Source organism: Macaca fascicularis, chromosome 14 (assembly GCF_037993035.2).
Source record: "Macaca fascicularis isolate 582-1 chromosome 14, T2T-MFA8v1.1".
NCBI lineage: Eukaryota > Metazoa > Chordata > Mammalia > Primates > Cercopithecidae > Macaca > Macaca fascicularis.
In genome coordinates this window covers 119,289,697-119,304,533 of record NC_088388.1, presented here as the reverse complement: position 1 = coordinate 119,304,533, position 14,837 = coordinate 119,289,697, and the positions used below count along the sequence as shown (strand labels likewise).

Sequence of the window (14,837 nt, the reverse complement as noted above, 5' to 3'; positions counted from 1 at the left end):
AAGTTCCTATTAAGCCAAGCAGTCTTCTTTTCCTACAGATCTCCCTCTTTACTCCAAATTATTTTCCCTAGATACGTTTCTGATGGTGCCTGTCTTCTGCATGCAAAATAAAGTCCACTTTATTAATTAATTTCGTTTATTCAAATACTAAGTATCAATTACATGTCAAACAGTCTTAATTGACCGGAATGCCTATTTCTATACTCAACAATTCACTCTTTTTTTTACCCACCCCTGAGACGGAGTCTTGCTCTGTCAACCAGGCTGGAGTGCAATGGTGGGATCTTGGCTCACTACAACCTCCGCCTACCTGGTTCAAGCAATTCTCCTGCCTCAGACTACAGAGCAGCTGAGATTACAGGCATGTGCCATCACACCCAGCTAATTTTTTTTGTATTTTTAGTAGAGACAGGGTTTCACTATGTTGGCCAGGCTGGTTTTGAACTCCTGACCTTGTGACTGGCCTGCCTCGGCCTCCCAAAGTGCTGGGATTACAGGCGTGATCCATTGCGCCCAGCCGACAACTCGCTCTTTTATAAGATTATATTTCTAAGTCACATGTTTTATTGCAACATTCCTCTAAATACAAGATAAAATTCAAATTTCTCATTCGTATCATTTGCTCTGAATGCCTACAATTTGCTACACTTTGGAAACATAAAGTCAGACAAGACAGTCCCTCTGCTCTCAAGGAACTTCCCATCTCATGGTAGGGACAAGCCACGAAAACAGAGAGGAGACGCGGCAGTAAAACAAAAAGAAGAGTACGAGAAGCATTCCCAAAAGCAGTATGTACTGCTAGAACAAGCTGAAGCCCTTTATAACCTGGACTCATGATTTGGCTTCTAAGATAATCTCTAGCCATTTCATCTATAACCCTAATACACCAGGTTGCCCTAAAATTTTCACTGCTCTCTCAAAATGTTTTGCATTTTCATACCTCAGTGCTCTTGTTTATATTTAGATTACTGGTATTTTGGAGCTAGGCAGAAGTAGATTACCTATTGCCTGAATAAGTGTGGAAAGTTAACTCCCTTTGTTAAAGTTAATTAACTCAACTTTTTCTTTTGTAAAGTTACAGTAACAACGGTACTATTTCATAAGGCTGTTATGAGAATTAACTAAGGAACATAAAACACATCACTGTGTATGTGATATATACCCAACAAATATTAGCTATTACCATTTTTTCCTTGAGCCCAAACTGAAATTTTCCATTAAAACCTTTAGCTAACCCAATCACGAGACTCCTATCACCATCTTTCAAAAATAAATAAATAAGTAAATAAAAACCCACAAATCCTCAGTTTGTTTTTTGGATGAGGAACTGGGTCATTGGGCCTAAGCCTCAAGAGACAGCCTGACTTATGGCTTAGACCATGGATTCCTTTTTAAAAAACAACAAAACAAAACAACCCCCATCCCAACAACCTTCAATAAGAGAGAAACTTCACATTGTTAAATAGTAGATGTGTGTATATGTAACAAAAGTCCCAAGAAGTGACATCTCTTCTATATGCAAAGCACTATATTTCCTATTCTTTTTTTTTAAAGAAATATAACCCACAAAATTGATTTCATGACCCACAATTACAAAACATTGGTTCAGACAACTTCCCTCATCACTTTTAAAGAGGGTGATCTACATTTAAGTCATTATTCCTATCACTGCATACAATTTACAAAGTATTGTTGAGTAAATAATACTGAACTTAGCTTTTAAGTATTCATATGTCTATGGTGCTACATCATATTCAGCTTAAAATGTTTTATTATCGTCTTAACAGATACTCATGTTCATCTGGCAGTTTCTGGGTTAATCAAGAAAGTGCTGTTACTAAACCTGGGCTATTAACTGAAGCCTATCTAACAGGACTAAGGTTTTTCCTCTTGGTAATGGCAAAGTGCCCCATGATTCAAGACTGAGTCACTCTGACCACAAATGGAATATTAACATGCTCTTAAAGATATCAACAGTTGGTCTCTCGGTTCAGTAAGAATGCACTGGCATTAGTAACTTCTCTACCCACGAACAAGATGCCTGCTGGGAAATTCCATCCCTGTAAAAGAAACAGTTGGCAATGGGTGTTCAAGGGAAAAAGTGAACTCTGGAATTAAAAGCTTATATACAACAGTATCCAGATTTCTGTTTATCAAATTGGTATATTAAAAATGGGGATGGTAAAAAGTGCTAAGACACCTCTAACTCACGTCACTTAAAATCAAATCTAGAAAGGGGCTGTAAAGAAGAATACAGAAGAAAAAAGATTTAGAACACTGAATACTTACATCTGCATTGTCACTACTGGGCCGAGAAGCATCTCCACTGCTACAGTCAGTCCTGCCCAGGCCATCTCCAGGATCTGTTTCTGCCTCACTGACTGTTAGGGTGTCACCTAAAGGTCTGGAGGGTGTAACTACAGCTCCATCCTAAAACAGATTAAAGAAAAACACACCCACACAAACACATAAAAGAAAACTTTCATTACTTGCTGCATAAAGAAATAGAGTGGTAATACAATCGACATGGAGACTGCTAAAAGTTGGACATTCTGATGTGCTCAAGTATGGTTAAAATTCTACAAGTAAAATCCATAAATAACTACTAATTCTGGGATTCTAAAATGGCATGACCTTAAAGACAGGGCAAGTGATATTTTGGTAAAAAGAATATAAGTTCAAACTTACAAATATAGCAAAAAGGTAAAATGTTTTGTTAATTGATATTGTCTGCCCATTAATTAAGGTTATTACCCTACAGTTTCTTGTTAACTACCTTCCAATGCTTCAGAGTGTCAATCAATGGTCAATTCTGGGACATAATACTATAACATAAATTATTACAAGCATTTAGATCAGGTTATAAGCATTTATTTATTTATATAATTTGAGATGGAGTCTTGTTCTGTCACCCAGCCTGGAGTGCAGTGGCAGGATCTCGGCTCACTGCAACCTCCGCCTCCATGGTTCAAGCCATTCTCCTCCCTCAGCCTCCCGAGTAGCTGGTATTACAGGCACACACCACCAAACTTGGCTAATTTTTTTATTTTTAGTAGACTCGGAGTTTCACTATGTTGGCCAGGATGGTCTCAAACTCCTGACTTCAGATGATCTGCCCGTCTTGGCCTCCCAAAGTGCTGCGATTACAGGTGTGAGCCACGCACGCCTGGCCAGGTTATAAAGATTTAGATAGCTGCCCAAACAGGGTAGGAATATTGTATTTGTCTAGTAATAACATAAAACTGTCAACATTACTGAGGTGTAACACACAAAATGTGACATAGCTAGTGGGACTGAAAGTAATGAAAAAAAAATGGAATGAAAAGTATACTAAACTAGGATGTCAGGGGAGCTCACATACTGTATAGTCTTGTATAGGTGATTTAAGCAGTTTAGACCCTAGGTTTCTCAACTATGTATTTTTTAATCAAAAAGTAAGCAGATTAGGCTAGATAATCTCAAATAATTCTTTTGCGAATATGTAGCTTTCCCTTCAGACTTAACTCAGGAATAATGATAAACAAACAGTGTTTACCTATTTTAAATGTATAGGCAATTTATCTACTTTGCTTTAAGATGAAGTACAAGGTGCTTTACATATCCCAAATCTGAATATTACAGAATGTAAGTCTGGTTAACATATAAATGCTGAGCTTTTTTTTTTTTTTTTCTTATGAGACCATTATCTCTATAGCTTATACCTATACAGCAAATTCTACTGAAATCTATTTTTAAATTACAATAAAAATATAGTCATTAAGGGTATGAATGTGCTTTTGAATCCTCAGACTGGGTTTGAATTCCAGTTCTATTACTTTTCAGCTATATGACCTCAGACGAGTAATGTAATCTCTCTAACTCTAAGTATATATGTAAACTGGAGGAAAACAACCATAAGTCACCTCAGAGATGTTATGCAGATTAAATAAGAAAATGCTTGTCCATATATTTAGCTCAATGCCTGTCATTTTAAAATCTTAAATTCCTACTTAAAAACATATCAACTGCCATTCTGTTTTAAGATGGCAGAATGAACCACAAAAAAATATAAATATATATATATATAAAAATACATTTTAGTAGTTGGTCACATCAAAGCAGAAGCACTCAATTCTTTTTTACATTATTATGGAACAAAGAAATGTGATATCATGAGCAAGCAAACAATCAGACGCCCACATTTATTTTTGTTAATCATTTCTTCTGTAACATCCTTAACAGGACATCCTGTTGTCCTACGCTAGAAAAATAACTTTAAAAAAGTCAACTGCAACATTCTCTGACACATTCCCAGAAGAAAATTCTCCTGCAAAAAGTTGGGTAGCACTTGTAATAGTAATGCTACCTGAGCAGAGCCTGTGGCTTTGGATAACTGCTCTTGCAGCTGAGGAATGTGTTTCTTGGCCTCTTGGATCTCTTTTAGCAATCTTTGGGCAGGTGTTCGGTTGTAATCTTCCTGCAATAACTGAAAAGTTATAAAAATATTTTCAGAATTAATTACTTATGTAAAAAAGATACAGAAATAGTCCATTCTTAATCAATAATATAACTAATGGCATTGGTTACAATACTGCTTGATTGTGACTATGATAAACAGCAACTCAACCATGCCCACTCACATTTTTACTGGCCTATACACAGCCCTACTTCTCATTTAATACCTGTAGCCGTTCCTGTTCTTTCTGTAACATTTTTCTCAGGATTTCTACTTTCTGGTTATGAACCACATTGTTTTCCTCCTAGAGAAGAAAAAGATAAAAAACAAACAACAACCAGTATAGAGAAAATGAAGCTAAAATAAATAGAGAAAATGTGACATACAAAGTTCTGCCTTGGCTCCAATTATCAATACCTATTAGGTTTTTATTTCTGGGTTATGAGGACAAACTTTTAGACGTGACACTTAAAAGACAAGAAACTACAAAGAAATGTCTGCCCTTCTATTTCATCTTTACTAAACTAGATTCAAGAGAACATTAAATATTGATATTGGAGAAATTAAGTTGTCTTAATATAAGAATAGTATCTTTTACTTTCCCTCATTCGGATCTTTACTATCAATCCCCATGCATAGCTCAAACTCCCAGTACCTCTTACCTGAAATATGAAGACAGCTCCCTAATTCATCACCCATCATCCCTCCTTGTTTCACAACCCTATAATATTTTACCAAATTAGCCTTCCTATAATCCTAGGATAATCATGTACTCTTTTGCTTAAAAAGAAACAACGTTGAATGGATTCTTACTGCTTATCTAGTTACATGTAAATTAGCTTGGGAGATGTGACTTTTCAAAATAGTCAACCTACTGTTTTCAAGTTCATCTCCCACTATGTACATCCTTAACAGGCACCAACCAAACAAAAATCCTAGCTACTTCTCTACAATATTTGATGCTTTCTTGGCTCCTTCTATTTATTGTTCTTCTTCTATGTGCTTTCTCTCTCCTTTGAATCCTCATAGAACTTAGTATTTTTTTGCCCTCATAATGTCTACATTCTGCCTTGTATTATAGTTACTTGTATACTCTTGATTTAATCTCAATCAACAAAGCTTTGTTAAGCACCTTCTACATGCTAAGCAATATTTCAGATGCTGGAAACATAACAGTAAACAAAATAAACAAAAATCCCCGCCCTCCTAAAATTACACATTCTAAGATGACTATAACCTTGGACATAAGAGTACCTTAACTATATTTTTGTGGGTGGCACATTGTTTTATATATGACAGGTGTTTAATACTTGTTAAATTAAATCTGCTATGACAATATTCTAATCATTCCTATTATGTAATTTTTATATTAGTAAATCGTTTTCTAGAACCTTAAATTTAATTAGTTCATCAGCCTAATACTTGAACACTCTTAATATAAAGTAAACACATCCTTATAGGACTGAGTATTTAACTAAGAAATTTCCCCATTCTTACCCCCATGAGCACAGGACTAGTGATTCTCTCCATATTCCCAGATGCTCCAGGTGAATGAGGAGATGTCATGATGGGAGACATATGTCCAATGACTGATGGCTCTACTTCAGAGTCAGCAAGTGGAATCTGGGGCGACCCAGGTGGGCGTCCCTGAACAGTGAGAGCTACATAGGAACCAGCTTGGGGTGGGGAGATGGAAAAAGGGAAGAGAAGGGAAAGTAACATTGTCAAGAAATTTTTCATACCATTTTACTACTTAATCTTTGATAGTTCTAAAAGATCCAGTTATATAAGACTGTCCCATCATCTGCTAATCATTTCTCTACAGAAAAAAAATTAATTTGTCATTTCTTTTATGATTGCCCTAAAAATCCAAAAGAATGATGCCGTTTTCAGATAGCAAGTTACTATTTGTAAGATCAGATATTACTTAAAAGCAAATAAAATTTATAACTCCAAGAATATATTTTCTTAATTTAGAGGAGAGTTAAAATCAACCATCTATTAGTGGCTATGTTTAATTAATTTCTTAAATGTAATTTAAAAAAAAAACCTTTTTTTTTAATCAGGGTCTCACTTTGTCACTCAGGCTGGAATGCAGTGGCACGATCTCAGCTCACTGCAGCCTCGACTTCCTGGGTTCAAGCAATCCTCCTCCCTCAGCCCTCACAAGCACCTGGGATTTTTTTTTTTTTTTTTTTTAAAGATGGGGTTTCGCCATGCTGCCCAGGCTGGTCTTAAACTCCTGAGCTCAAGTGATCCACCCACCTCAGCCTCCCTAGTTGCTAGGATTACAGATGTGAGACACGGCACCCAGCCTAGATCTTTGTATTTTAAGATGATACTAACTAGGCATGGTTTAGTGAATACGCTAGAATATAAAATGTAGTTTTAAATTAACTTTACAAAATGAGTATGACCAAAAAATATTCTACAATAACAGGGAAAAACACAATCAATGATAAGTAGTAAATTTTAGTGGAAAACATTTGGAGGAATGGACAGGAATTCATTAGACCTATTATGGGAGTGAAAAATCTAGACAGCAAAAATCACCACAATCAGGCCGAGCATGGTGGCTCATGCCTGTAATCCCAGCACTTTGGGAGGCTGAGGCGGGCGGATCACGAGGTCAGGAGATCAAGAGTAGCCTGGCTAACATGGTGAAACCCCGTCTCTACTAAAAACACAAAAAATTAGCCAGGCGTGGTAGCACATGCCTGTTGTCTCAGCTACTAGGGAGGCTGAGGCAGGAGAATCACTTGAATCTGGGAGGCGGAAGTTGCAGTGAGCCGAGATCGTGCCACTGCACTCCAGCCTGGGTGACAGAACAAGACTCTGTCTCAAAAAAAAAAAAAAAAAAAAAAAAAAAAAAAAAATTACCATAATCAGAGTCACAGTAATAGATATAGCAAAACTTTCTTCTTAGACATTTCAATAGGACTTTCAAATGTATTTTACACTTGTCTCCCAATTTAACCCTCCCATGGAAATCACTATCAATTATTTCACAGTGTTTTGGCATTCTAAAAACTATTTTTGCTATGTATAATAGTCACAAGTGTTATGATTTGGAGGAATTTTACGTAGAAACACTTTCTAAGGCTCTTCAATCTTATTGCTGTCTATCAGAAAGTCATCTATTATATCTCACTTGCCTATGTACTTGCTTATAATAGCTTCCTAGCTTTTCCTTTCCTTTCTTTAGCTGTTTCTAAACTGTTCTGATTTGATATCACTTTTATTATATCCAGAATACGCATTAAAAAGTAGGACATGCAGGAACTCTGTTACATACACCCAGGCTTTAGGGATGTCAAATTTATATATGTTTTGGATATGCAAAGGTTTTTAGGATGAACTTTAAGTTTTTAGCTATGCCCTTACTATTGGATAAGTAATTTATTGCTAGAATCCCAGGATTTAATTTTTTAAGTAAAATTTATACTGGAATGAGCAAAAAATACAACCTAGAAAGCTAAGAAATGTTTTTATACATCTCAATGGACATCAGGCATAAACTTATTAACATAAACCATATTTATGTAGCACATAACAATTTATAAATCACATTCTCATTAAATAAGTGGTCAAATTTATTCAAGTATGGGGATCTAATTTTGATCCCTGCACTCTTTTAAAATAAAGTTAAGAACGCTGATCAAAGTGACCATTTGGAGCACTGGTACTCTGATGAAAAAGTTTAAAAATTTTCATAGTTGCTTAACATAGCAGTACAAAGGCCAAGAAAAAAGTTAGTTTATTAAATTTCTTCTGAAGATGTCCATCCACCCAATACAGAGAAATAGAATTAAATAAAACAGTAGTGATTCTGCTTGATCACAAACAATTGTCTCTTATTTCTAGTCTACTTTACTGTGGAATAATCTGATGTAGAAGATCATAAATTCTTTTTTTTATTCCTTTTTTAAAAATTTTCATTCAGTTTAAGCAGTCTCTCTCGCTCTCTTTTTAAGAGATACAATAACAAATACATAAGGCCCAAACCAGGCCAGAACAAAGAAAAAGGAAGTTACATTTTAGGTGGTGGACTCCCATGTGACGTTCTTTACTACTGTTATAACTGTCATGCTATTTTCCATTCAATATGTGAAGCACTTAGAAAATATAAAATCTTGGCCAGGCGTAGTGGCGCATGCCTGTAATCCCGGCACTTTGGGAGGCTGAGGCAGGTGAGCCCAGGAGTTTGACAGCAGCCTGGGGAACATATCAAAAACCAGTGTCTACAAAAACAAAACAAAACAAAACAAGACAAAACAAAAAACAAGGTGGGAGGATCACTTAAACCCAGAAGTTGGAGGTTGTAGTGAGCTATAATTGCACCACTGCATTCTACAAGACCCTGATCCCCCCCCCCCAAAAAAAGAAAAGAAAATATAAAATCTCTCTTGGAAAGCAGGTAAGGTTAAAGGGTAACAACAAAATGAAACCAAAGCCCAGGTTGGGGAAGGTGTAGCACCTAGACTTCACCTGACTCAGATTCAGATGACCCACCCCATCACCACCTCCCAGCAAAGCTCACAGGGCCACTGAACCTTCCCTTCTCCCTGTGCAGATGGGAAAACTGAGGCCCTGTGAGTGGCTGAAGCCTGGCTTGACCATACCTCACTGCCAGCTGAAGGTACATGAATTTACCTTTGACCCTGCAAGTGACGGGAGGTTAGCTGCAGACTCCCACCGCTTCAAGCCTGGTTCTCCACAGAGAACTAAGTCCAAGTGGGCTACTCACCCCTAAACCTGAAGATCACAAATTCTTAACCTTGAAGATTTCCAAGAGAAGATCGCTACTCTGGATTATATAATCATTTACTTATCTAAGGGAAAGTGATTGTGCTAGATGATTTTTAAAGTTTCATTTCAGTTCATCAGGCCATATGTCTGATTTCTCAACCTCCTTCCTCTCAGGTGACTCACGCATTTCTTTCAAATATATGTATTCAATATTACCAAGAATGACAGGAATATTATAATCAACCATATAAATGGAGTTGACAAAAGATAGTTATTAGTAAGTTAAGAGTTTTCACCTCAGATTTTCCTTCAATGCAGGGATCAGCAAACTCCAGCCAAGGGCCTAAACCAGGATCACAGACTTTCGGTAAATAAAGTTTTACTAAAGCACAGCCACAACCATTCATTTACATATTGTCTATGGCTGCTTTCATGATACAATGACAGAGTCGGTAGTAGACTATACAGTCCACACAGCCTAAATATTTACTATTTGGCCTATTACAGGAAATTTGCTGATCCTTACTTTAAGGGTTTCAGAAAACAATTAAAACTAAGAATAACATTCACCTACATCTGATTAGCTTCACCACCTCCAGATGATTTGAATGAGTCACCAGAGTTCCATTCACCTGTAAGAAAACGAAAGGAGTGTATGTCATATACATCCTACTGAGACAATGGATAAAAGGACTTCAGGAATTACCATACATAATATAACCAATTATAATATAGTAATCACATTACATTAAAATATTTATGTATTTGATTCAATATTCATTTTCACACCATGATTCTACAGGGCATATTCGGCAACAAAATGAACTTAAACATAAACCAAGGCCTTGACATACAAAACATTACAACTTATTCACCATGACAAATTACAAAACATAACATGAAACAGATTTACAAATCCTTCATAGCAAAGCGCTCATACAAATAGAAAAGCTCTCTTTGCTTTACTAAGTCATCAATTTGTCAAAATTAATAATAAATAAAAAATAATTTTTAAAAGTATTTCCACAATATTCAATTTGCTTTTAGTTTTTCAACCATGATCTAATCTTTACAAAGAAAATTAATTTTCAGACCAGCTAAATGTAGAAAAAGTTATCCCGATTCTGAATTAAACCAAACAAATCAAGGCAAAACTATCAAATGTGGATTTAACATTAATTTTTTGATTAATTCTCTGATCCAAGTTATCTAAAATTCAAATACATTAGTGTAAAAAACGGAAGTACAAGTATACTCAACCTGCCCCATGAGATAGTTACTGTTAGCTATGACATTTATTTTTGGAGACACTTTTCTAGTATACATACACCAAACAGACACATAAACATTATACATTACAACTGGTTTTTTCCTGGAAAAAAAAAATAAAACTTTTTTCTCACTGTACAGCAGCTATCTTTCAATAAAGGTACACACTGACCTAAACCACTCTTTTCAAAAGCTGCAAATGAAATATAATTTATTTCTCTGTCCCTCAGTTTATGCAGTTATATAATAAAGCCAATACAAATTTCTCTGTACACATGACTTCACATTTGTACACTTATTTCCTCAGATAAGTTCCTAAAAGCAAAACTGCTTGTCACATGTTATACACTTTCTTAAAGGCTTTTGATACATATTCACAGACTTTCATCCAAACAGATTTTACCTAATTCATACTCATAATGAACTCATGAGAATAGTCATTTTACCATACCCAAACTATACTAAATGTGTATTAGCAATCTTTAAATTTTCTGACAGCCAAATGTATTTTTCACCTATCATTTTAATTCCTACTTCTTTGTTATCAGTGAGGTTGGCCATATCCCCATTAATATGCTATGTATTTCAATTACTTTGGGGAATTGCCTGATAAAATTATTTGCCCATTATTCTTTTAGAATATTTATTCCTTTCTTATAATTTAAAAGTGTTCTTTAAAATTAAGGATATCTGGTCTCTGATACATTTCAAATATTTCTTCCAAATTATTGTTCAAGGTATGTTTTCTTATGTAATAATAATTTGATTTTAAGTACTCAAATTAGTCGATTATTTCAAGAATAGTTACTGACTAACCCATTCTTTCTCTACTGATCTGAATTCAAAAATCTATTTCTAGTCTCTCTGTTGTGTTCCACTGGTAGGTCTATATATAGATTAGAGTCATATACATCTCTTCTCATACATACACATACATATAACATATTTTTTTCTTTAGTGATTCTTACATCTTTATAAAGTTCACCTGGTAGAATAATCAAATTGATATCTACCACTACAATTCTATTTGCATACAGGTCAGGTATTGCTTATCTGAAATACCTGGTACCAGAAGAAGTGTTTCGGATTTTTTTGAAGTTTGGAATATTTGTATATACATAATGATACATCTTGGGGATGAGACCCAGCTTTAAATATGAGCCTTTTATGTTTCATATATACCTTATACACATAGCCTGAAGGTAGTTTTACACATTTGAAATACTTTTGTGCATGAAACCAAGTTTTTTGTTTTGGTCTGGTTTTATTTACTGTTTTTTAAAGACAGGGTTGCCCAGGTTGAAGTGCTGTGGCTATTCTCAGGTATGATCAAAGTGCACTGCAGTCTCAACTCCTGCACTCAAGCGATCCTCCCACCTCAGCCTCCTGAGTAGCTGGTAATACAGGCTACTGTACCTGGTGAAAACAACTTTTGACTGTGACCCATCACATGAGGTCAGGTGTGAAATTTTCCACTTATGGTGTCATGTTGGTACTCAAAAAGTTGCAGACTTGGGAGCATTTCGGGTTTCAGATTAGAAATGCTCAACTTTACTTTGATGAGAATTGCTTAATAACAGACTAATCTGGAGAGAAATGACCTTTCCAACATTGAATTACTCTCCTACTCAAGAATATATATTCCTCCATTATTTTCAATCCTTTTATTATGTCCTTCAGTAAAGGATAATATTAATTTTAAAACAAATGAAATAAGTTTTTATAGTCAATAGATCTATCACAGGTAATATGATGCTTTTTATAAAAATCCAAGTGAAAAAAGCAGAATATGACCAATATATGTTGTTTTTTAATCCTACCGTAAATTCTATGATAGGCTTTTCCTTACCTTGATGATTCGATCACCTGTCTGTACTCCAGCCCGCATGGCTGCTCCATCTGTATGAGAAATTACTTATTCAAAATGTGATTCATTTGCATTTATTGATCATCTTCCTGACAGAGGAACAGTATAACAAAGTGGTTAAAAACATGGGCTGCCCTTTGGGAAGCTGAGGAGGGCAGATCACGAGGTCAAGAGATCAAGACCATCCTGGCCAACGTGGTAAAACCCCGTTTCTACTAAAAATACAAAAATTAGCTGGGTGTGGTGGTGCGTGCCTGTAGTCCCAGCTGCTCAGCAGCCTGAGGCAGGAGAATCGCTTGAACCCAGGAGGCGGAGGTTGCAGTGAGCCGAGATTGTGCCACTGCACTCCAGCCTGGCAACAGAGCGAGACTTGATCTCAAAACAAAACAAAAAAAAAAAGGCGGGGGCTGTAAAGTCAGACTTTACATTCAAATCCTGCTTCTACCACTCACTAGTTGTGTGACCTTGGACTGATTTTATGTTTTTTTTACTCTAAGCTTCAATATCACCTATAAAATGGGGATAAAAAAATTGTCTACCTCAAAATTATAGCACCCAACATAAAGGAAGTATTCAATATATGGTAACAGCAGTAGAAAATATTGTCATTGTTGTTTTGGGAAAAGAAATGGTATTTTTGAGGCCACAGCTATCTCTTTAATCTGTCTTTGCCAAAATACCACTGGTGCCACGAAAAACTGAAATTTCAGAAACTTGTGTGTGGACAATAAAGTATCATGACCAAGGAGTCATATGATTTCTAAAACTATATAAAAACTGATTTTCTAACAAGTACAAAAAAAAAATCAACTAGAGTAAATTCCTTCCTATAACTATGACATACATTTGACATATAGACGAATCTAGCACAATAGTCCACATGACCTGCAATCTATGTAATTATTCTATTCTTGGGAATTGCCATTATTTAAGCTTTTCTATTCTTACTCTGTTTACTGAGTGATCAATTGTTTTTAGAAATGCCTTGCCTTCTTTGACAGACTGTACGAAGACTGGATTGTCTCCACTGACCGTCAGCCCAAATCCATTGTCATCTTTCTGGATGACTACGCAACGTTGAACAAGACCTGCACAAGAACCACAGCATAAAAAAAGAAGGAAGAGAAAACAGAGAAAGGAAAAGACAATAATTATATATTAGTAATAAACTGTGTTTCATCTGGAGAAACACAAAACAGCACATGTAAATCCACAAGGTAAAATAAGAACACTAACCCCCATCAACAAAGCAAACACAAGAACACCACAGAGTCACACATACTGTTTTCTCACTGGCGAAGTATAATAGAATTGCTCCAATATTAAAAACAGCTATGGAAAACTGCAAAATATTAAGTATTAGACATGAGACAGCTAGAAGGAAAGCCCATTCACATCTATGCTATTTCTCCGTAGTATAAAATTCTCCCCTCCACCGCCCCCCACTGCCCTGTGTTTTTGGTACCCTAATTGGTGTTTAACCCAAGAAAAATCAACTATCTTAGGACATGTGGCTAGGAACATCTCAAGGCAAATTCTGGAGAAATCCAGTCTTACTCTCAAGAAAATATACTCAGGAAAACAGTAAAAAGAAAGGAGGTACTTACAGAGTACCTGAAGCTATTCCCCGAAGAAGGGAAGAGAAAGGAAGAGTTCAGGGGGAGGAAAAACCCTGGCTTATAGAAAACATAAACAGAAAGGAGAAAAAAGTAGGAAAGATAAAGAATCTATGAGCTCAACCAGTTCCTTCATCTCTTTCATATACTTACCTGATTCCTAAAGGAGAATTTGTATTTCTTCTAAACAGCAAATGAAAACTGTCATTTGAGAGACAAGGTGAGAGAAAGAGGGCCCCAGCCAGAGGAACAGAAATGTCCTGCCAGAGTAGAACCCTGATTAGTACCCAGGGCTGTTTTATCATAGACCAGATCTGAAGATCTTGAACTCTGTGTTAGCCAGAGACAACATATATTTTCAGCTTTGCAGGATCTAAGCATTTCACCGAAGTCAATATATAAAACAGGTAAAGCAACACAAAGATAATGATGATTAGAAAATAAAAACTTTTTCTAAAGATTTTTATACAAAGAGCTACAATCTTTTAAATAAGTCTGATTTACCAACCAAACGATATGTTAAAGATATGTTAATAAAAAATATATATAGACTGTGTGTACAATGGCTCACAGAAAACATATACACATAACAAATTATATATATATACATATACACAGTGTATATACATATCAATTCTTGCTGATAATGACACATCATGAGTACATGAGCCTACTGTAGCTTAACATAAACCTTAACTCTTGAACTCATGCCCTACACAAAAATTAAAGCAGATCATGGGCCTAAACACAAGCTAAAATTTTTCATAAGGTAACACAGAAGGAAATCGTCAAGACCTTAGGGTATCAAAAAAACAAAAAAGGAAGAAAGAAAGAAAAAGAAAGCAGATAAAATACATGTAACAAAATAGTTTATAACATTAAAAAAAGACCTGAGGGTGGG

At 35.6% G+C, this 14,837-nt stretch overlaps 1 protein-coding gene across 15 annotated transcripts in view; it reads right to left on the bottom strand.

Annotated features, from left to right (window-relative positions):
- ARHGEF12 (Rho guanine nucleotide exchange factor 12) overlaps positions 1 to 14,837 on the bottom strand; it is a 149,637-nt gene that overhangs the window by 51,826 nt on the left and 82,974 nt on the right. For 9 of the 15 annotated variants that reach the window (XR_012423805.1, XM_074015456.1, XM_005579949.4 and 6 more), the window contains 7 exons: positions 13,310 to 13,408; positions 12,303 to 12,352; positions 9,759 to 9,816; positions 5,933 to 6,111; positions 4,662 to 4,739; positions 4,346 to 4,465; positions 2,290 to 2,430 (listed from right to left, as the gene is read on the bottom strand). Coding sequence is in view for 14 of the 15 variants with exons in the window: in XM_074015456.1 (XP_073871557.1) it covers positions 2,290 to 2,430; positions 4,346 to 4,465; positions 4,662 to 4,739; positions 5,933 to 6,111; positions 9,759 to 9,816; positions 12,303 to 12,352; positions 13,310 to 13,408 (725 nt within the window). In the remaining variant the exon portion in view is untranslated. The remainder of the gene's footprint in view (positions 1 to 2,289; positions 2,431 to 4,345; positions 4,466 to 4,661; positions 4,740 to 5,932; positions 6,112 to 9,758; positions 9,817 to 12,302; positions 12,353 to 13,309; positions 13,409 to 14,837) is intronic. The other 6 variants (XM_074015457.1, XM_005579951.5, XM_074015455.1 and 3 more) reach the window with 1 other exon arrangement.